Genomic DNA, 21504 nt, shown 5'->3' with positions numbered 1-21504 from the left:
AGACCCCCTGTGTGACTGAGTTTGACACCCGTGTAGTTTATAAAATCTATGCATTGTCTGTGTAAAATGGCCAAATAAAGGTAGGGAACCTTAAATATATCATCAAATTTGTATGTATGTGTGTGTGTGGGGTGGGGGTGGGGGTTGGGGGTCACGCGCCAAGGTAGTAAGTTTGTGTAAAATGCAACAAAAAATAGAAGATAATCGGATGATCTTCAGTTACTTAATAAATTACTTTTTGATCAATCAAATGTTTTTCCATTAGGGCCCAACAGATATTTCAAACTGACTGTGGATCTGGTTCTGAACCCAGCCGTGCTTTTATCAACACTAAAAAATCATCGGCTTCTATTCCTAATTTAAGAGACATCAGTTCAGGAGTGAAAAAGTAAGTGTGTGTCAGAGTTAAAGGAGCATATCAGAGTGCAACAGTCACACCAGCAACCTTCATTCTTCACAGGAACCAACCTGAACCTGGATCTGAATACAGCTGTGGGTCTTTCAGGAGTGACAGATCAAGGGATGTTAATCCTACCTTCAAAAACATCAGTTCAGGAGTGAAACAGTGAGTGTGTGTCAGAGTTAAAGGAGGCTGGATCTTTTCAGAATTGATTACAAAGTGCTTTCATTGACTTATAAATGTTTTTATGGTCTTGGGCCATCATATTTATCTAATCTAATCTTATTTTACAGTGTGAGCCCTTTTGAACCATTAGGTCCCCTGGAATAGACCTTTGGGTTATTTCACAAGTTAGAACTAAAACAGACAGCGAGGCTTCATTCTGTTTTTGACCTCTCCTGTGGAACAGCCTCCAAGAATACCTCAGGGAAATTTTCATGTTTAATGTTTCTGCATACTTCGTCTGATTTCTATTTTTCAAATATCAAAACAATCTACAAGTTAAGAACATTATTGCCCTCTGCTGCAATTTTTTAAACTGAAGGTTATGAGGAGAATCTTGAAACTAATCCTTTATTTTATGGGAAGCCAGTGTAAGTTTTGGAGAACTGGTGGGATGTGGTGGGATAACGGGGGAGACAAGATATATTGCGGAGATGAAAGTAAGCAGAACAGGTGATGTTATTAATATGAGATTTGAACAAAAGTGAGCTGTCGAGGATGACACCCAGACTCTTTACCTGGGGGGAGGGAAGAACAGAGAAGTCGTTGATAGAGATGGAGAAGCTATTGGATTTGGAAATAGCGGATGGAGTGCCTACAAGGAGGTCTTCAGTTTTGGAACTGTTTAGTTGGAAAAAACTGGAAGAGAACCAGGAATGGATTTCTTGCAGACAGAGGGTAAGGGAAGAAGGAGGAAGTGATGAGGAGGGTTTAGTAGAAATGTAGAGCTGGGTGTCGTCCGCATAGCAATGGAAATTAATGTTGTGTTTATGGAAGAGAGAACCAAGAGGGAGGATGTAAATGATGAAGAGAAGGGGACCTAGGACAGAGCCCTGGGGAATACCAGCAGAGAGTGTCAAGGTGTTTGAGATATGAGGTTTAATCTGGAGAAATTGACTACGGTCTGATAGATATGAGGAAAACCAGGACAGAGGGGTGTGAGAATTACCAATAGTTTGAAGTCTGTGAATAAGAATATTGTTGGAAATGGTGTCAAAAGCAGCAGTTAAATCAAGGAGAATTAGAATGGACAGTGAACCGGAGTCTGAAGCTAAGAGGAGGTCATTTGTGATTTTTAAAAGACCTGTTTCTGTACTATGGAGTGAGCGGAAACCAGATTGAAGTATTCGAAGATATTGTTACTGGAAAGATGAACACTGAGCTGAAGAGCAACAGTTTTTTCAAGGATTTTGGAAATAAAAGGTAAATTAGAGATTGGGGGAAGATTATTAAAGTTGTTAGGGTCAAGACCAGGTTTTTTCAAAACTGGAGTGATAGAGGCGATTTTTAGAGAATGTGGAACAATACCAGACATGAGAGAGGAGTGAATAATGTTGGTTATTGATGGGAGAAGAGAAAGGAGACAGGATTTAACAAGAGATGTAGGAATGGGATCCAGTTGACAGGTGGAAGGTTTAGAGTTGGTAATGAGGTCAGAAATGGTTTGGACAGAAGGAAGGGAAAATCTTGAAAAGGTTGTCAGAACCGAGGGAGGGGTGAAGGTGTCCACTCCAGAGAGACTGCAGCTTGGCTGTGAGCTGTTGATGGACTGTAGAGATCTTAGAAACAAAGAAGGACATTAAAGCGTTACAAAAGTCAGGTGAGGACAGATGATTAGGAAGAGAATCAGGGGTTTTTGTTATATTAGAAAGAAGTGAGTAAAGAGTCCTAGAGCTATGTCGGTTTGAGTAAATCAGGCCAGAGTACTGTAATAGGAAGTTTTAGCAGAAGCTATAGGATCTTTATAGAGGATAATGTGGTTTTTGTACATGTCCTTATGAATTGTGAGTCCAGTTTTATTTTGAAGTCTTTCCAGTTGTCTGCCTTTAGCTTTGAGCTGATGTAGTGCAGGTGTGAACCAGGGTCCAGAGCGGGTGAAGGAAACTGATCTTGTTTTGAGGGGTGCATGAGTATTTAGAAGTGAATGAAAGGTCATTGTTATAATGTAAAACCAGCTGGGTGGGGGTTGGGGGTCACGCGCCAAGGTAGTAAGTTTGTGTAAAATGCAACAAAAATTAGAAGATAATCGGATGATCTTCAGTTACTTAATAAATTACTTTTTGATCAATCAAATGTTTTTCCATTAGGGCCCAACAGATATTTCAAACTGACTGTGGATCTGGTTCTGAACCCAGCCGTGCTTTTATCAACACTAAAAAATCATCGGCTTCTATTCCTAATTTAAGAGACATCAGTTCAGGAGTGAAAAAGTAAGTGTGTGTCAGAGTTAAAGGAGCATATCAGAGTGCAACAGTCACACCAGCAACCTTCATTCTTCACAGGAACCAACCTGAACCTGGATCTGAATACAGCTGTGGGTCTTTCAGGAGTGACAGATCAAGGGATGTTAATCCTACCTTCAAAAACATCAGTTCAGGAGTGAAACAGTGAGTGTGTGTCAGAGTTAAAGGAGGCTGGATCTTTTCAGAATTGATTACAAAGTGCTTTCATTGACTTATAAATGTTTTTATGGTCTTGGGCCATCATATTTATCTAATCTAATCTTATTTTACAGTGTGAGCCCTTTTGAACCATTAGGTCCCCTGGAATAGACCTTTGGGTTATTTCACAAGTTAGAACTAAAACAGACAGCGAGGCTTCATTCTGTTTTTGACCTCTCCTGTGGAACAGCCTCCAAGAATACCTCAGGGAAATTTTCATGTTTAATGTTTCTGCATACTTCGTCTGATTTCTATTTTTCAAATATCAAAACAATCTACAAGTTAAGAACATTATTGCCCTCTGCTGCAATTTTTTAAACTGAAGGTTATGAGGAGAATCTTGAAACTAATCCTTTGTTTTATGGGAAGCCAGTGTAAGTTTTGGAGAACTGGTGGGATGTGGTGGGATAACGGGGGAGACAAGATATATTGCGGAGATGAAAGTAAGCAGAACAGGTGATGTTATTAATATGAGATTTGAACAAAAGTGAGCTGTCGAGGATGACACCCAGACTCTTTACCTGGGGGGAGGGAAGAACAGAGAAGTCGTTGATAGAGATGGAGAAGCTATTGGATTTGGAAATAGCGGATGGAGTGCCTACAAGGAGGTCTTCAGTTTTGGAACTGTTTAGTTGGAAAAAACTGGAAGAGAACCAGGAATGGATTTCTTGCAGACAGAGGGTAAGGGAAGAAGGAGGAAGTGATGAGGAGGGTTTAGTAGAAATGTAGAGCTGGGTGTCGTCCGCATAGCAATGGAAATTAATGTTGTGTTTATGGAAGAGAGAACCAAGAGGGAGGATGTAAATGATGAAGAGAAGGGGACCTAGGACAGAGCCCTGGGGAATACCAGCAGAGAGTGTCAAGGTGTTTGAGATATGAGGTTTAATCTGGAGAAATTGACTACGGTCTGATAGATATGAGGAAAACCAGGACAGAGGGGTGTGAGAAATACCAATAGTTTGAAGTCTGTGAATAAGAATATTGTTGGAAATGGTGTCAAAAGCAGCAGTTAAATCAAGGAGAATTAGAATGGACAGTGAACCGGAGTCTGAAGCTAAGAGGAGGTCATTTGTGATTTTTAAAAGACCTGTTTCTGTACTATGGAGTGGGCGGAAACCAGATTGAAGTATTCGAAGATATTGTTACTGGAAAGATGAACACTGAGCTGAAGAGCAACAGTTTTTTCAAGGATTTTGGAAATAAAAGGTAAATTAGAGATTGGGGGAAGATTATTAAAGTTGTTAGGGTCAAGACCAGGTTTTTTCAAAACTGGAGTGATAGAGGCGATTTTTAGAGAATGTGGAACAATACCAGACATGAGAGAGGAGTGAATAATGTTGGTTATTGATGGGAGAAGAGAAAGGAGACAGGATTTAACAAGAGATGTAGGAATGGGATCCAGTTGACAGGTGGAAGGTTTAGAGTTGGTAATGAGGTCAGAAATGGTTTGGACAGAAGGAAGGGAAAATCTTGAAAAGGTTGTCAGAACCGAGGGAGGGGTGAAGGTGTCCACTCCAGAGAGACTGCAGCTTGGCTGTGAGCTGTTGATGGACTGTAGAGATCTTAGAAACAAAGAAGGACATTAAAGCGTTACAAAAGTCAGGTGAGGACAGATGATTAGGAAGAGAATCAGGGGTTTTTGTTATATTAGAAAGAAGTGAGTAAAGAGTCCTAGAGCTATGTCGGTTTGAGTAAATCAGGCCAGAGTACTGTAATAGGAAGTTTTAGCAGAAGCTATAGGATCTTTATAGAGGATAATGTGGTTTTTGTACATGTCCTTATGAATTGTGAGTCCAGTTTTATTTTGAAGTCTTTCCAGTTGTCTGCCTTTAGCTTTGAGCTGATGTAGTGCAGGTGTGAACCAGGGTCCAGAGCGGGTGAAGGAAACTGATCTTGTTTTGAGGGGTGCATGAGTATTTAGAAGTGAATGAAAGGTCATTGTTATAATGTAAAACCAGCTCCTCAGGTATGGCATCAGGATTTACTCATGGAAGGTTGTTGATATCGGCTGAAAAACTAGCAGTGTTGATGGCTTGTATCTTATGGAATGATATGATGCGCGGACGTTTGAGTTTGGATAATGTGAGCTATTGGAGTGACAGATCAAGGGATGTTAATCCTACCTTCAAAAACATCAGTTCAGGAGTGAAACAGTGAGTGTGTGTCAGAGTTAAAGGAGGCTGGATCTTTTCAGAATTGATTACAAAGTGCTTTCATTGACTTATAAATGTTTTTATGGTCTTGGGCCATCATATTTATCTAATCTAATCTTATTTTACAGTGTGAGCCCTTTTGAACCCTTAGGTCCCCTGGAATAGACCTTTGGGTTATTTCACAAGTTAGAACTAAAACAGACAGCGAGGCTTCATTCAGTTTTTGAACTCTCCTGTGGAACAGCCTCCAAGAATACCTCAGGGAAATTTTCATGTTTAATGTTTCTGCATACTTCGTCTGATTTCTATTTTTCAGATATCAAAACAATCTACAAGTTAAGAACATTATTGCCCTCTGCTGCAATTTTTTAAACTACTTTTTAAAACAAACTGTTGTAACTTTGCAATTTTTTCAGCAAAACGTAGGAAAAGGCCTCTAGTTTTTATGTGACCGTCAAACCTGTGGGGCAAACATCTTCACATCTACAGCAGCGGTCTCCAACCCCCCGGTCCGTGGGTCATTTGGTACCATGCTACACAGAAAGAATAAATAACTTACATTACTTCTGTCAGGGGATGAATACGTGGACACAAGATGCAGGACGACAGAAGCTGTGAAAACAAGGATTTTAATCCTGAGGAAGGCTCTGAGACTCGTACACAAGTGACAGTCATAAAGAAAACAATCCGGTGACAAGTGAGGAGGCACACAAGGTATATATACACAACAGCAATTGAAAACAGGTGAGTAGACAGTTGCTGGTGATGAAAGAAGTCAAGTTAACAAAAGCACAATGGAACACAGAACAGGAACTTAACAAAATAAAAGCCCAAACCCGGAAGTGAAGGCAAACCTAACCGCCCTGGCCCCGGTACCCGACAGTACCCCTCCCTCAAGGGGTGCCTCTGGGCGCACCACCGGGCTTGTCAGGATGGCGACGGTGAAACTCCTGGAGCATGTCCTTGTCCAGCATCCTCGATGTTTGCTCCCAGGACCTCTCCTTGGGCCCGTCCCCCTACCAGTCAACCAGGTACTGCAGACCCCGACCCTGACGCCTGACGTCCATGATGCGTCTGATAGTCCATGCAGGCTGACCGTCGATGATACGAAGCGGTGGCGGTTGGGAGGGAGAAGGCTGGAGAGGACTCGTAACATGTGGTTTGAGCTGAGATACATGAAAGACTGGATGAACACGCATAGTCCGAGGAAGGCGCAGTCGGACCGCCACAGGGTTGATGACCCTCTCCACCTCGAAAGGCCCGATGTACTTGGGAGACAGCTTCCTCGACTCCGTCCGCAGCTTGATGTTAGCCGTAGATAGGAGAACCAACTGACCTTGTGTGTAGGCAAGTGCAGGTAACCGATGCCGGTCAGCCAGTCTTTTGTTAGCTGCGGACGAGCGAAGAAGAGCAGCGCGTGCCTCTCTCCAGATGCGCCTGCAGCGGCGGTAAAGGTGTTGAACCGATGGAACCGTCACCTCCTTCTCCTGCTCCGGAAACAATGGAGGTTGGTAGCCCAGGGAACTCTCAAAGGGGACCATACCTGAAGCAGATGATGTCATAGAGTTTTGGGCATACTCAACCCACGGCAGCAGGGTGCTCCAAGAGGTCTGGTTACGGGAACAGACGCATCGGAGAGCCACCTCAAGGTCCTGATTGGTCCTCTCGGCCTGCCCATTGGACTGTGGATGGAAACCTGAAGAGAGACTGACCGTGGGACCAAAGGCTGCACAGAAAGTCTTCCATAATTGTGAAATGAACTGAGGACCGCGGTAAGAGACGATATCCACAGGAATGCCGTGCAGCCTGAACACGTGCTCAATGATGAGTTTGGCGGTCTCAGCGGCCGAAGGCAGCTTCCTCAGGGGCACGAAGTGAGCTGCCTTGGAAAACCGGTCCACAATCATCATGATTGCAGTTTTTCGAGTGGAGGATGGCAGACCGGTCACAAAGTCCAGGGCGATGTGGGACCACGGACGGCTCGGAACTGGTAAGGGGTGTAACAGACCAGCTGGCGGTCGATTGCTGACCTTGTTCTGGGTGCAGATCGTGCAGGCAGAAACAAACTCTCGGGCGTCCTTCACCAAACTGGGCCACCAGAAGCAGCGACGCAGGAGGGAGACAGTTCTGTGTACACCGGGATGACAAGTGAGGCGAGTAGCATGAGCCCACTGAAGGACCTGACTACTTACGGCCCTGGGAACATAGAGTCTGTTAGGGGGGCCCCACCAGGGTCAGGCTCCCGGGTCTGGGCAGCCTTGATATCCCCTTCCAGCTGCCAGGAGAGGGCACCCAGAACACAGGAGGCAGGTATCACAGTCTTAGGTTGCTGATTATCCACCACCGGTTCCTGCCGCAGAGAAACAGCGTCTGGTTTGACGTTTTTGGAGCCAGGGCGGTACGACACCACAAAATCAAAACAAGCAAAAAACAGTGACCACCATGCCTGTCTAGAGTTAAGCCGTTTGGCGGTCCGGATATAGGACAAGTTCTTATGATCAGTCCAGACCACAAAAGGCTGAACCGCCCCCTCCAACCAGTGCCTCCACTCCTCCAACGCCAGCTTGATAGCCAAAAGCTCCTTGTCACCCACATCATAGTTAGTCTCCGCCGGAGTAAGCCGGCGGGAGAAAAAGGCACAAGGATGAAGCTTGTTGTCCGCACCCTTCCGCTGGGACAACACAGCTCCAATCCCAGTGTCCGAAGCGTCAACCTCCACAATGTATTGGATGGAGGGGTCAGGTTGGACAAGGACCGGCGCTGTGGTGAAAAGGCGTTTGAGGTCCTGAAATGCGCCCTCAGCGGCCTTCATCCAAAGAAATGTGATAGGTTACCGCTAAAATAAAAGGCCGCCATCTTGAATTTTTGAAAAAAATGAAAAGCACCTTTAGTACTGGATACAAACGTAAACTTGTCTTTGGGATTTTTATTGATCGTCTCATAACTTTTTGGGCATCAATTGCAAGCTACTGTGGAAAAGATGTTGCAATTAATAGTGGTAAATTTTCAACAGCGTGCACGTTACAAGCTAGCAAAACTGTTATAACTCCCAGGTTTTTTCAATGGAATACTGTGAAATTGCATGCATGCATTCACGGCTGGAACTGAACATATTGAAAAACACTAGATATGGACATATAATAAATATGGGCGTGGTTAGCAATAAACCTCTGTTGCCAAGGTCATCCAAAAGTTTACCTTTTCTGATTCATCCTAAACTGATGTCGATCTGTCCATCTAATCAATGTGCTTTTCTGAGTGAGTTTATGATGCTGATTGCAATGCTAGCACTTTTAGCCACATTCGCATTACTAGCATGTTTAGCATAACTAGCAAATGCATCTTTGACTATTCTTGATTGAACGTGGGCGGTGGTGCTGTGCAGAGGGGAGCAGCGATGGCTTGGCAGTGGTGGGTAGAGGTGGGCAGACACGACAGCACCTGCTGGCCATACAACGCCGCCTGCGGCTTTAATTCACTTTTATATCTGCCTTTTAAGAATTATTCATTTACTTATTTATCTTATCCCTTTAACATTTTTGTTTTAACTCCAGCATGCTTCAAGAGTGAAACAGTGTTTGTCAAACACATGTTATTGATGTAATGCAGGGGTCTCAAACTCAATTTACCTGGGGGCCACTGAAGGCAGGGTCTAGCTGAGGGAGGGCCGCAACTTCAACGCACACACACACACGCAACCTGTGAGTGTCTGAGAGCCAATAAATATGTATGGAACATGTACTATACTATTAACTATACTCTATTAGTAACTGTTTTCTGTAGAAAATTTACTTTATAAAACTCTCATTCAATAAAATAAAATACGTAAACAAAAGAAATCAATAAATAAATAAATCAGTAATACATTTCTGTTTATTCAGTCTTCTATATCTGCTATTTTCTAATTTAAACGCCCCTATTAACACAGTTCAGTTAAACTGTTGAATTATAACTATTAAACACAAGAGAAGACTTAAATCTTACAGTTCTGTAACCTCCATCAATGGGTTCTTCTGAACTCGACTTCTCTTGCCTTTTTCTTACTGATGGACACTTGGCAGCACTTCCTCCCAAACAGCTGAGACCCTCAGTGTGGATGAAGATGATTGTCAGTAAATCTGGACTGAACTTGGATTCATTGAAATTTAAGGTGGAGAAGTCAGAGAGTGTGTGCTTCCTATTTAGAGTCTGTGTTTATTTATTTTTTTAAGTTCACTCTTTAAACCACAAATCAGTAAAGGAGAAACAAAATTCAAAAACCATTTTTTGTTTTTCTTTCTTATGACTTTTTGCACATATAAACTCTGGTCACAAGTTATGGTAGAGCAGCCTATCAGCCACTCCTATGTTTTTATACTGAATTCAAAGTGGTTCATTAAAAAAAAGGGGCGCTGTTCACTGGAGATCAGAACAATTGTTAATGATACCTGAGATCAGAGAAAAGCTAAAAAAAAAAAGGATGGAAATGTATGTTGGTGACACCAAATATGTGCAGCCAAGATGCACAATAAGCGTGTTTGAGATCAACCAGGTGGACAAAACGCTGCGCAGATCACCTAGTGTGTGACGTATGTTTTTGTTTTTGCACAAACATCACCTGTCAATCATTACAAAAATATCACGAGGAAAGGGGCGGAGCAAGGGGCAAACCTGAGCGAACTCAGCTGGAAATTTAGTACTGCACTGACTGAAAGCTGCCCTGATGCTTACAAAACAATGCATTGTGGGACATGTGTCCTGATGGTTTGTGTAGTTAAGTGATCAATTAAAATAATTTAAAATACCAATTGATTAAAAAAAGGCTACATACATTACAAAACACTAAAATCAATAGGAAAGATATAATAACAGATCGTGCTGAGGGGGAGAGGCATATTAAAACTAAATTGAATGTTAAGGACAACTCCAACTTCCTGTTCTCCTTCAGTCTCGCTGCAGCTTTGTCGTCGTCCCCCCCCCCGGCATGGTCTCGCTAACGATCCAGGCGCTGGTTCACCTCAAATACGTCTATCGATGCATTTTCCTCACGTATTTTCAGTGTGTCTAAGACTAAATCCTGTTTTGTGAAGCACCTTGAATTACTTTGTGCACGAATTGTGCTATACAAATAAACTTGTCTTGCCTTTCCTAAATCTTGTTTTTGCTCGCACGTGTTTAATCTTAAAGCCCTGTTAGCTGTCAAGCATGTAGGTTTGGGACATATATTCTCCTCGGCCGGCCCATCTCCCGCGGGAGCGGTGTGCTGCCGTGACAGCCGTGCATGGTGGGGGGGGTGATACCCGCCGCGACTGACCGTAACCATAACCTTAAACCTCCTCCGGCTCCGTGCGGCCCAGAGAGAAGTTCATCACGGACTGCATGTATTTAGAAAATTACGAGTGAATAAATACGCTCTAAGAAGGAAAGTAAGGAACTCCTTAATGTGGTCCGGGGAGGGGACTGTCAGGTGTCCTGTCTTAAATGTTCTCCTGCTTTCAAGCCCAGTCAATGCCACGCCCCCAAGAGTCATTTACCCCACTGTGATTGGTTGGTTCGTCAGCTCCGTGCACGACAGTAAAAAGGTATCCTTTATACAGACTGGCGGGCCGCATTAACATTAAACATACATATTACAGCGGGGGCCGCAAAATATCATCTTGGGGGCCGCAAATAGCCCGCGGGCCGCGAGTTTGAGACCCCTGATGTTATGGATGGACAATAAGTGATCGATTGGAGGTTTTTTCCTACAGTTAAAATTTCTGTATGCAGTGTCACACGGTTGTCAGAAGGGGGCGTTTTATCAGACTGTCTCACTATATATCAGTCTGTTCATGATCTGAGTTCAATAGTTCAACATGAAAAACAATCTGATGATTCGCAATAACTAAAGAAAACAGTTTTTGATAGATCAAATGTTTTTCAATCAGGATTCAACAGAGAACTGGATCTGAATACAGCTTTGGGTCTTTCAGGAGTGACAGATCAAAGGATGTAAATCCTACCTTCAAAAACATCAGTTCAGGAGTGAAACAGTAAGTGTGTGTCAGAGTTAAAGGAGCATATCAGAGTGCAACAGTCACACCAGCAACCTTCATTCTTCACAGGAACCAACCTGAACCTGGATCTGAATACAGCTGTGGGTCTTTCAGGAGTGACAGATCAAGGGATGTTAATCCTACCTTCAAAAACATCAGTTCAGGAGTGAAACAGTGAGTGTGTGTCAGAGTTAAAGGAGGCTGGATCTTTTCAGAATTGATTACAAAGTGCTTTCATTGACTTATAAATGTTTTTATGGTCTTGGGCCATCATATTTATCTAATATAATACAATTTTACAGTGTGAGCCTTTTTGAACCCTTAGGTCCCCTGGTATAGACCTTTTGGTTATTTCACAAGTTAGAACTAAAACAGACAGCGAGGCTTCATTCAGTTTTTGACCTCTCCTGTGGAACAGCCTCCAAGAATACCTCAGGGTCGCAGAAAAGGGGTTATGGGTTAAAATGTTTAAGAATGAAGACCCACCTATTATGGCTTTTAGTCCACACTTTGGAATTTATTTGATATTTTAATAAGTTTGTAATGTATTGTGTAATGCAATCAAACTATTGTTCTTCTGTTTTCTTCCATATGCTTTTTAATCACGCAAATCTGCATACTTCTGCTTTTTCTGTAATTCAACAAAGTTATAAATTCACAGAAATACATGGAGTAGGATCTTCTGCAACTTTAAACTTTCTGCAATCCTAACTCCTGCATACTCAACACTATTTTTAAAATTCACACATGCATTCGTTCTGCTTTTTTGTAAAGTCTTAAGTTGTTTTTATAAGATTTTACAATTTTCGCGTTTCTCTACAACATATGAAAATTATTTTTTTTTTAATTCAATTTTCATGAAATTTGATAAACGTGCTGCAAGCCCAAGTCTACAAGTACCTCTGGAGTTTCGTCAACCTTTGACCTCGGGAGAAGGCCGCCATCTTGCACCTTTAGAACCAGTACAAATGAAAACTTGGGAGTCCCGGCAAGATGGCGATGGAAGCAAACGTCCGGTAAGCGTCCTGCGCAACATAACCTTGAAAATATTACTGTAAGACGTAATAGTTACAAGACCGACTCTCCACTGGATATCAAGATAAAAGAAAGAAAGCTTGTGAGCCAGCTGAAGATTGCCTAACACGCCCAATAACTATGCGAGCATGGGTAAATTCAGTGCTAAAGCTACAGCTAATGCTAGAGCTAAAATGCTGTTTCCACATGACTACTGCACGCCTGAGGACATGGAAACAAATTTGAAGGGGACAAAAAACAGCGTGGCATCACCTTTGAAATCAGCAGCGACACAGAAAAAACCAAGACCAGATGAAACCTGCTTTCTCAGAGCAGGAGGAGACTCCAACGCCGCAATCTTGGCTGCAATTGAAAGCCTCAAAGGCATGATGACGGACTTTAAGTGGGAGCGGCAGCAAAACACTGACTACATCCACCATCGCCAAAGCCATGGCGTTTAACTCTACTGAAATCAAAGAATGTAAAGACAGAAATAAAAAAGTTGGAAGAAGTGAAACGTCTGAAAGAGAAAAATGTGGAGTTAGAGCAGAGAGCATCAGAGATGGAAAAGAAAACGTTGGAATTGGAAAGATACAAAAGGAGATGGAACTTGAGGCTAAATGGTGTTGAAGAAGAAAAAGGGGAAGACACTCGAGGAATTGTGGCAGATATCATCACAAAGATCGCACCATCCTGTACCGAGAAAGTGGACCACATTCTCGACAAGGTACCCCAGCTGGGCCCAACCGATGTCTACCGCCCCCGTCAAATCATCATTCAGTTCACAGGAAGGAGATACAGAGATGAGCTGTGGAGAATGACTGAACACCATCCTGTCTGTCGAGACCTCAACATTTGGTTTGCAGAAGACCTCATCAAAGAAGACAGAGATGCAAGGAAAGCGGTGTGGCCTAAAGTTGAATAGGCGAGGAAGAATGGTTGTAAGACAATGTTTCGTGGTCCTTATGCTTTCATTAATGGTCAGAGTCACACCATGACTTTAGTTAGTCTTGCAATTTATTTAGTTAAGATGGTTATTGTAAATTCAAGGTTTTGTTGCTTTAAAGTTTTTGTTCAGTAATACTTTCAGCCTCATTTAGGTCTGTTAAGTTTGCCTTTTTGTTACATGTTGCATCTTAAAATGGATATTTCTTTACTTTCTTTAAATGCAAGACGTCTAAGAGATCTAACAAATTCACCACCCATCTTTGATCAAGGCTAGTCAAAGCTTTATATGCTAATGATGCTAGTTATGCTAATGTGACTAAAAGTGCTAGCATTGGGATCAGCATCATCAACTCACTCAAAGTGAGTTAAGTTGATAGAAAATATACATTTTTCAAAATGGCAGCTTTTCCGTTGATTTGATCTCCATTGCAACCATTTTATCTTTTGGTAGCCTTAGGATGACGTACAGATCAACGTCAGTTTCATATGAATCGGAAAAATTAAACTTTTGAATGACTATAGCAACAGAGGTTTATTGCTAAGCACGCACAAATTCCTTATGTCTGTATCCAGGTTTTTCAATTTGTCCAGTTCCAGCCATGGATCCATGCATTCAGTTTTCACAGTATTCCATTAAAAGACATGGGAGTTATGACAGTACACCACTTTTGCTAGCTGGCCACGCGCACGTCTTGGAAATCTAGAATTTCTAATTGCAACATTGTTTTCCACAGCAGCTTGCCAGTGACTGAAATGTTACGAGACAATCTTTAAAAATCCCAACGACAAGTTTATGTTTGTATTTGGTAGTAAAGGTGCTTTTTTTTAAAAAAAAAATCATGTCGGTGGCCTTTTCCCGCCGTAAAAGGTCAACAAAACTCTAGAGATAGTTGTAGACGTATGCTAGCAACATGTGCGTTAAATTTCGTGTATATCGCTAGAAAAAAGTTCATATTTCTATATTGTGTAAAAACGCAAAAATCGGGAAATTGCTGATTTTGCCACAAACTGGCAGCCAAACTGTAGGTCGTGTCGCCATTTCAAAACTTCCTCTGATTATCATAGACAAGGATATATTGGTTCTGTTAGACAATTCTCAAAAAAAAAAAAAAAAACAGAATATTTTTTTGTTTTTGCTGAGTTAGCACAGTTTTTGGCTTACCACGCCCACATTCCTTTATCGATCTAGTCGATCTTCGTCGAAACTTTCCCCTGGACTAGCTTTGTCTTCGGACTGGCAGCTGGATCGCTGAAGGCGGAATTGCTGCTACGCAGATCTGAGAGACTCTAAATCATAATATGAATTTGTGTTTCCAGTGGTGTCCAGACAAACTAAAGACTAACGTAATTCCCACATATTAACTTCCATGGTAGTAAAACAGTAATAAACGGACATTTAGACGATACCTGTTGGTGCAACCAGCAAACGTTTAGCATGGCGAAATCTGCTACAGCTTTTGATGGGGCTCCAGCTGTGCTCGAACAGCAAAATCAGCACCAAGCTGCAGGAGACGATCTTCTAAATGTGTTTTTATTACAGTTATGAATATTATTAAGGGCCTGCTCGCTCATAATTTTTTTAATCTGTGCGGTCAGTGCTTTTTTACTTGGCTGCAAGGGCCCAGAAAAAGGGATAGCATTAGGCTAATAAGATAAAGACATTAGCCATGGAGGAACAGAACTTCAGGTGGTCAATCTAGCAATGCGAAACTTGAATGTAAATATGTTGGAATTACATCAGCCTTTATTTTGTCTGGACACCACTGGAAACACAAATTCATATGATGGTTTAGAGCAGTGTTTTTCAACCTTTTTTGAGCTACGGCACACTTTAACCTTGACAAAAATCCCGCGGCACACCAGTATTAAAAAAAAAAAGGATAAAAACAGTCTGTATTGATGTACAGTCCCTCCATGATCTCACATGTATTTTTGTGATAATTGTGGCAGTAAAAGCTGGAAGTTGCAGCTGTTTTTTTCTAATAAATGTAATAAAAGCTAAGTTTTTTAACCCAATGCATCATGGGAGATGTAGTTAATAATCTGCCGAACGCAGAAAGGCCAGCGTCTCTGAGCTTCATGGTTTTGTTCACTTGTTACACGGTCTGACACCGGATTCTGTGGAAAGCTACATACCAGCTACATACAAGCTACATACAATACCAGCTAAAGACGAGCTTTAGCTGGTATTTTTATTAGAACTGAGCGACTTTATCAGCAGAATTCAGAGCAAGGAAGTGAAGACGTTAACCACTTCTGATTGGTCAGACTGATGACATGTGATTAAGAATCCAAGAATGATTGGCGGAGACAGTTAAAGGGGCGGGACTTTGCCGCAAACGGCTTTAGCTGCAGCCAAATCGCGGTACCAGTCATTCTTATCAAAATGTATTTAAAAAGAATCAAATAAACACAAAGAAAAAAATATTTTATGATCTTTCATATAGCTAATTTCTTAGTGTTTTATCAGGGCCTGTTTGGATGAACAAAGAGCTGAAATCCTGGAGATGGAAAATATTGTTAAATCAGCTAATGAGGGCAATTTCCCACGGCACACTTGACCACCTCCCACGGCACACTAGTGTGCCGCGGCACACTAGTGTGCCGCGGCACACTGGTTGAAAAACACTGGTTTAGAGTTTCTCAGGTCTGTGTAGAACACTTCCTCCTGAATTTCAAAGCTTCGCTGGACCAGCTTTGTCTTCAAGCTAGCGAGCCGGGTGTAGCTCCATTAGCTCTGTCCGAAAACAAAGCTAGTCCGAGGGAGAAGCTTCAAACCATGGGCCAAGGCTCCAAACGAGGCCAAGCTGGTGCATCCGCCTCCGGACCGCCGGGCTTCCAAAGGACGCTGTGGTCCCAAACTATGGACCGCAGAAGGCGGAAATGCTGCTACGTAGTCCTGAGAAGCTGTGTACAATCATCAGGAGAGCACAACCATCACAACACCCTCTCCTCTGCTGCTAATACAAGGCTACAAGTGTGGCTACACTGCTCCTGCTCTGTTTGTGCCTCTTAGCAATCAAATACACGGACACACTGACGTCATCGCCCCGCCTCCCCTCTGGAAATGCTAAATCAAATTGATATATACGACACTATTTGCAGGGTGGATGTGATAATGAAAATGTAATCCCCTCTTTGCGTTTTCATTTTAGTCGTGACACAAAATAAGTGTTTTTTAAGTAGAAAATAAAAAATAATTTTGAAGGATTGATTTTCCATTTTAAGTCATTTGATGCAGTTCTTCTTTCTCTTTCGGCTTTTCCCATCAGGGGTCGCCACAGCAAATCATCGTTTTCCACCTCACTCTATCATGAACATCTTCTACCCTAACATTAGCCAACTTCATGTCCTCTGTTAAGACATCCATATATCTCCTCTTTGGCCGTCCTCTTGCCCTCCTGCCAGGCAGCTCCATCTCCGACATCCTTCTACTAATATATCCACTATCCCTCCTCTGAACATGTCCAAACCATCTCAGTCTGGCTTCTCTGACTTTGTCGCTAACACAGGCAACATGAGCCGTCCCTCTGATGTACTCGTTCCTTATCCTGTCTAACCTGGTCACTCCTAAGGAGAACCTCAACATCTTCATCTCCGCTACCTCCATCTCAGCCTCTTGTCTCTGTCTCACTGCTACCGTCTCTAACCCATAGATCAGAGCTGGTCTCACCACTGTCTTGTACACCTTTCCTTTGAGTCTTGCTGACACTCTTCTGTCACACAACACTCCTGACACTTTCCTCCACCCGCTCCAACCTGCCTGCACTCGCCTCTTCACCTCTTTTCCACACTCCCCATCACACTGGACTGTTGATCCCAAGTACGTAAACTCCTGCACTTTCTTCACCTCAGCCCCCTGTAACCTAACGCTTCTACCTTGATCCCTCTCGTTCAGACACATGTATTCTGTCTTACTACGACTGACCTTCATGCCTCTTCTTTCCAGAGCAAACCTCCACCTCTCTAGCTTTTCCTCCACCTGCTCTCTACTCTCACTGCAAATTACAATGTCATCCGCAAACATCATTGTCCAGGGAGATTCCTGTCTTACCTCATCTGTCAGCCTGTCCATCAGCATAGCAAACAAAAAGGGACTTAAAGCTGATCCTTGGTGTAGTCTCACCTCCACCTTGAACTCCTCTGTCTGACCTACAGCACATCTCAACACCGTCATACTTCTCTCATACATGTCCTGAACTACTCTGACATACTTCTCTGCCACTCCAGATGACTTCATACAGTACCACAGCTCCTCTTTCGGCACCCTGTCATACGCCTTCTCTATATCTACGAACACACAATGCAGCTCCTTCTGACCATCTCTGTACTTTTCCATCAACATTCTCAAAGCAAAAATGGCATCAGTGGTGCTGTTACAGGGCATGAAACCATACTGCTGCTCACAAATCTCCACCTTCTTCCTAAGCCTGGCTTCCACTACTCTTTCCCACAGCTTCATTGTGTGGCTCATCAACTTTATTCCTCTATAGATGCTGCAGTTCTCCGTGTCACCCTTGTTCTTAAAGATCGGGACCAGAACGCTTCTCCTCCATTCCTAAGGCATCTTCTCACTCTCTAGAATCCTATTGAACAACCTCGTTAGAAATTCCACTGCTGTCTCTCCTAAGCACTTCCATACCTCCACAGGTACGTCATCAGGACCAACGGCCTTTCCGCTCTTCATCCTTTTCAGAGCCTTCCTAACCTCATCTTTTCCAATCTCTGCTACTTCCTGCTCCACAACAACCACATCTTCCTCCCTTCTTTCCCTGTCATTTTCCACGTACATCAGTTCCTCAAAATACTCCTTCCATCTTTTCTGTACACTCTCCTGGGTTGTTAGCACCTTTCCATCTCTGTCCTTAATCACCCTTATCTGTTGCACGTCCTTCCCATCTCTGTCTCTCTGTCTGGCTAGCCTGTACAAGTCCTTCTCTCCTTCCTTTGTGTCTAACCTGTCATATAGCTCAGCGTAAGCTTTCTGTTTGGCCTTTGCCACCTCTCTCTTCACTCTACGCTGCGCTTCCTTGTACTCCTGTCTACCTTCCTCAGTCCTTTCTACATCCCACTTCCTTTAAGCCAACCTCTTCCTGTGGACGCATTCCTGCACTTCCTCATTCCACCACCAAATGTCTTTACCGTCTTTCCTCTTTCCAGATGACACACCTAGCACCTTCCTACCTGTTTCCCTGATAATCTCTGCTGTAGTTTCCCAGTCCTCTGGAAGCTCATCCTGACCACCCAGGACCTGTCTCAACTTCTGCCTAAATTCCTCACAAGTTTCTTCATTCTGTAGCTTCCACCACTTGGTCTTCTTTTCTGTTTTCCCTCTCTTCTTCTTCCTGACCTCCAGAGTCATCTTACACACCACCATGCGGTGCTGTCTGGCTACACTCTCTCCTACCACCACTTTTCAGTCATTAACCTCTCTCAAATGACCTTGTCTACATAGGATGTAGTCCACCTGAGTACTCCTACCTCCACTTCTGTATGTCACTCTATGTTCCTCTCTCTTCTGGAAGTAAGTGTTGACTACAGCCATTTCCATCCTCTTCGCAAAGTCCACCACCATCTGTCCCTCCAGATTCCTTTCCTTCACACCAAACCTGCCCATCACCTCCTCATCACCTCTGTTGCCCTCACCAACATGCCCATTAAAGTCTGCTCCAATAACAACTCTCTCTCCTCTGGGGATACTCTCTATGACCTCATCCAACTCACTCCAGAATCTCTCCTTCACTTCTAACTCACAGCCAACCTGTGGCGCATACCCACTGACTACATTCACCATCACCCCTTCAATTTCTAACTTTAGGCTCATCATCCTGTCTGAGACTCTTTTCACCTCTAGAACACTGTTTACAAACTCCCCCTTCAGAATCACTCCTACCCCGTTTCTCTTCCTATCAACACCATGATAGAACAGTTTGTATCCTCCTCCAATACTACGTGCCTTGCTGCCCTTCCACCTTGTCTCCTGCACACACAGTACATCTACCTTCCTTCTCTCCATCATGTCTGCCAGCTCTCTGCCTTTCCCTGTCATTGTGCCAACGTTAAGAGTCCCTATTCTCAAACCTATGTTCCTGCCTTTTCCCTTCTCTCTCTGGCCACGGACCCTTCTGCCTCCCTTCTTTCTTCGACCAACAGTAGTCAAATTTCCACCGACACCCTGTAGGTTAACAGCATCGGTGGCGGTCGTTGTTAAACCGGGCCTCGACCGATCCTGTATTAAAGTGTTGTGGATGATTCGCATGGTTATTTTGGCAATTTTTACGCTGGATTCCCTTCCTGATGCAACCCTCTCTATTTATCCGGGCTTTGGACCGGCACAGAAGTAACTGGGTTGCAACCCCTGTGGCTAGATTAAGTCATTTGATGCAGTTACATTTTGAAAATAAAAAAGCATTTCTGTTAATCCATTTTAATTGTCAAATTAGACATTTCTAAATAAATTTGGTACATATTTACCAGACAATTTTTTGAAAATGAAATGTCAAATACCATTTTCTTTATCATTTTAATTAAGTGACAGAATAAGCGGTTTTGAAGACTAAAATGAAAAAAACATTTTGAAAGATTACCTTTTTCATTTTAGTTTTGAGTCAAAAAATGCAGCTAGTGTGGTAGTAGCTGGCAAAACTTATTTTCTTAGCTCTGCGATTGTAGTTGGAGGTTGGTGACTTTTCCTGATCAGAAATTACGTGGCCCAAACACTGAACTACCTGCTGGAGAAAATGAGCACTTTGAAAGCTTCACCCGTAGCTTTTCCTCCTGCAACTGGCCCAACACTAACTCCATCTGTTCCAGATGTTGATCTATGTTTGATGAGACCACCACAATATTGTCTACATACAATAAAACAGACTGGTTTCCAAAAATCACCTGCATCAATTGTTGGAAGGTGCCTGGGGCATTACAAACACCAAATAGCATTCAGTTCCACTCAAACAACCAGAATGGCGTACAGAAGGCCGTCTTGGCTCGGTCACCTTCTTTTTAACTGAACCTGATTGTACATACTGACTAGATGTAACGTGGTAAACTACTGAGCCTTAGATAACATATCTAGTGGTTCATGAATGTGAGGGAAGGGAAACAAATCCTTTTGGGCTTACTGTTTAGTTGGCAGTCGTCGGCACACATACTCTAGCTGCCATCCTTCTTGCAGCCCAGAACAATAGGTGAACCATGAGGGCTGCTGGTCTCGCGACTCACCAGGGACGCAAGTAGTTGGCTGTTTAAGTAATTTTGCACAGGGCTGGGGATCCCCAAACAACTCCTTGTGGCACCTGCAGAGAAAGTTCATCCCCAAGATTCCGGATCCCAACGGGGTATCACTAGTGGAGTCTTTAATGACAAGTACCCCACAACCAGGCATCACCTCCCCATAGAGCTCAGAGCTCAACTCCCGATAACCACCACATTGGATGGCTAAACCATTAGCAGCTTTAAGCTGTAACCAATGGCACATTCGAAGGAGTTTATAGACCCACAGCTCAAAGTGCTTACAAAAGAACTTTTGTGTCCACATTGACACCATTGACCCTGTTTCCAGTAAACACAGAACATTGACTCCACTCATATCAACATTAATACCAGGACAAACAGCAAGTAGGCTAGATGGATCACCTTCTCCACCAGAGGTGGAATTTGGGCCCAGACCCGCCCCAACTGATCTATGGCTCAGGAGTTCCGTGGGTGCTAGTTTCCTGACATGGCATACTTTCACCTTTTTAGACTGACACTGTACGGGGTAGGGGTGCACTAGCCCTATCACACTCACAAGCATAATGCTCAGATTGCTGGCAGCATCTGACATCAAAATCTAGGGAGCACCTCTCTTAGCCTGTGTTTTTTTTTTTTTATGAAACTGAGCGATGGTTTCAGAAAGCTTGTTAATTTTCTCCCGTTGATCCTGCAGGAGCTACATTAATTATTTTATTTCCATGTTTGGGGAAATTATTTCCAAGCGACATGGAGTGACTTCCACTTCTGGCCAAGGATGTCTGCAGTCAGATCCTTTTAGGATCATCTGCTTCAAGTTCACATCCACATCTGACCTTATCAACCTTCACTTTGTGTTAGTCTCTGTGCAAAGACAGAATGGATCTGATTGTTGCTGATTGTCCACAGACTGGACCAGCAGAGCTCAGAGACTCCCAGTGGTCCGTCTGTCCAGCAGCATCAAACACAGCTGGACTCCATCTTTCTGGTCTGTACATGAACAACAACTACTTTCCCATCATTCTGTCCACAGTCGTCTCCAAGCTGCACTTTGGACACCAGTGGACTGTCAGTGTGTCCAA

The 21504-nt window shown here is 43.1% G+C and overlaps 3 protein-coding genes across 13 annotated transcripts in view; 2 read left to right on the top strand and 1 right to left on the bottom strand.

The window, feature by feature from the left end:
* Positions 1–21504, top strand: part of LOC144986863 (uncharacterized) — a 307472-nt gene that overhangs the window by 51029 nt on the left and 234939 nt on the right. The window lies entirely within an intron of this gene.
* The window catches only part of LOC144981344 (uncharacterized), a 259542-nt gene that overhangs the window by 144354 nt on the left and 93684 nt on the right, over positions 1–21504 (bottom strand). The gene's annotated exons all lie outside the window — the stretch shown is intronic.
* The window catches only part of LOC144986364 (NACHT, LRR and PYD domains-containing protein 12-like), an 87113-nt gene that overhangs the window by 4999 nt on the left and 60610 nt on the right, over positions 1–21504 (top strand). For 5 of the 11 annotated variants that reach the window (XM_078933952.1, XM_078933947.1, XM_078933951.1 and 2 more), the window contains 7 exons: positions 266–388; positions 461–565; positions 2710–2832; positions 2905–3009; positions 11123–11227; positions 11300–11404; positions 21332–21410. In XM_078933952.1, the coding sequence (XP_078790078.1) occupies positions 266–388; positions 461–565; positions 2710–2832; positions 2905–3009; positions 11123–11227; positions 11300–11404; positions 21332–21410 (745 nt within the window). Of the gene's footprint in view, positions 1–265; positions 389–460; positions 566–2709; positions 2833–2904; positions 3010–3188; positions 5217–11122; positions 11228–11299; positions 11405–21331; positions 21411–21504 lie in introns of those variants that run through there. The other 6 variants (XM_078933948.1, XM_078933954.1, XM_078933953.1 and 3 more) reach the window with 6 other exon arrangements.

Source organism: Oryzias latipes, chromosome 2 (genome assembly GCF_053564925.1).
Source record: "Oryzias latipes strain Hd-rR chromosome 2, Olatipes_Hd-rR_3.1".
NCBI classification, from domain to species: Eukaryota; Metazoa; Chordata; class Actinopteri; order Beloniformes; family Adrianichthyidae; genus Oryzias; species Oryzias latipes.
This window is presented reverse-complemented; position numbering and strand designations above follow the sequence as displayed.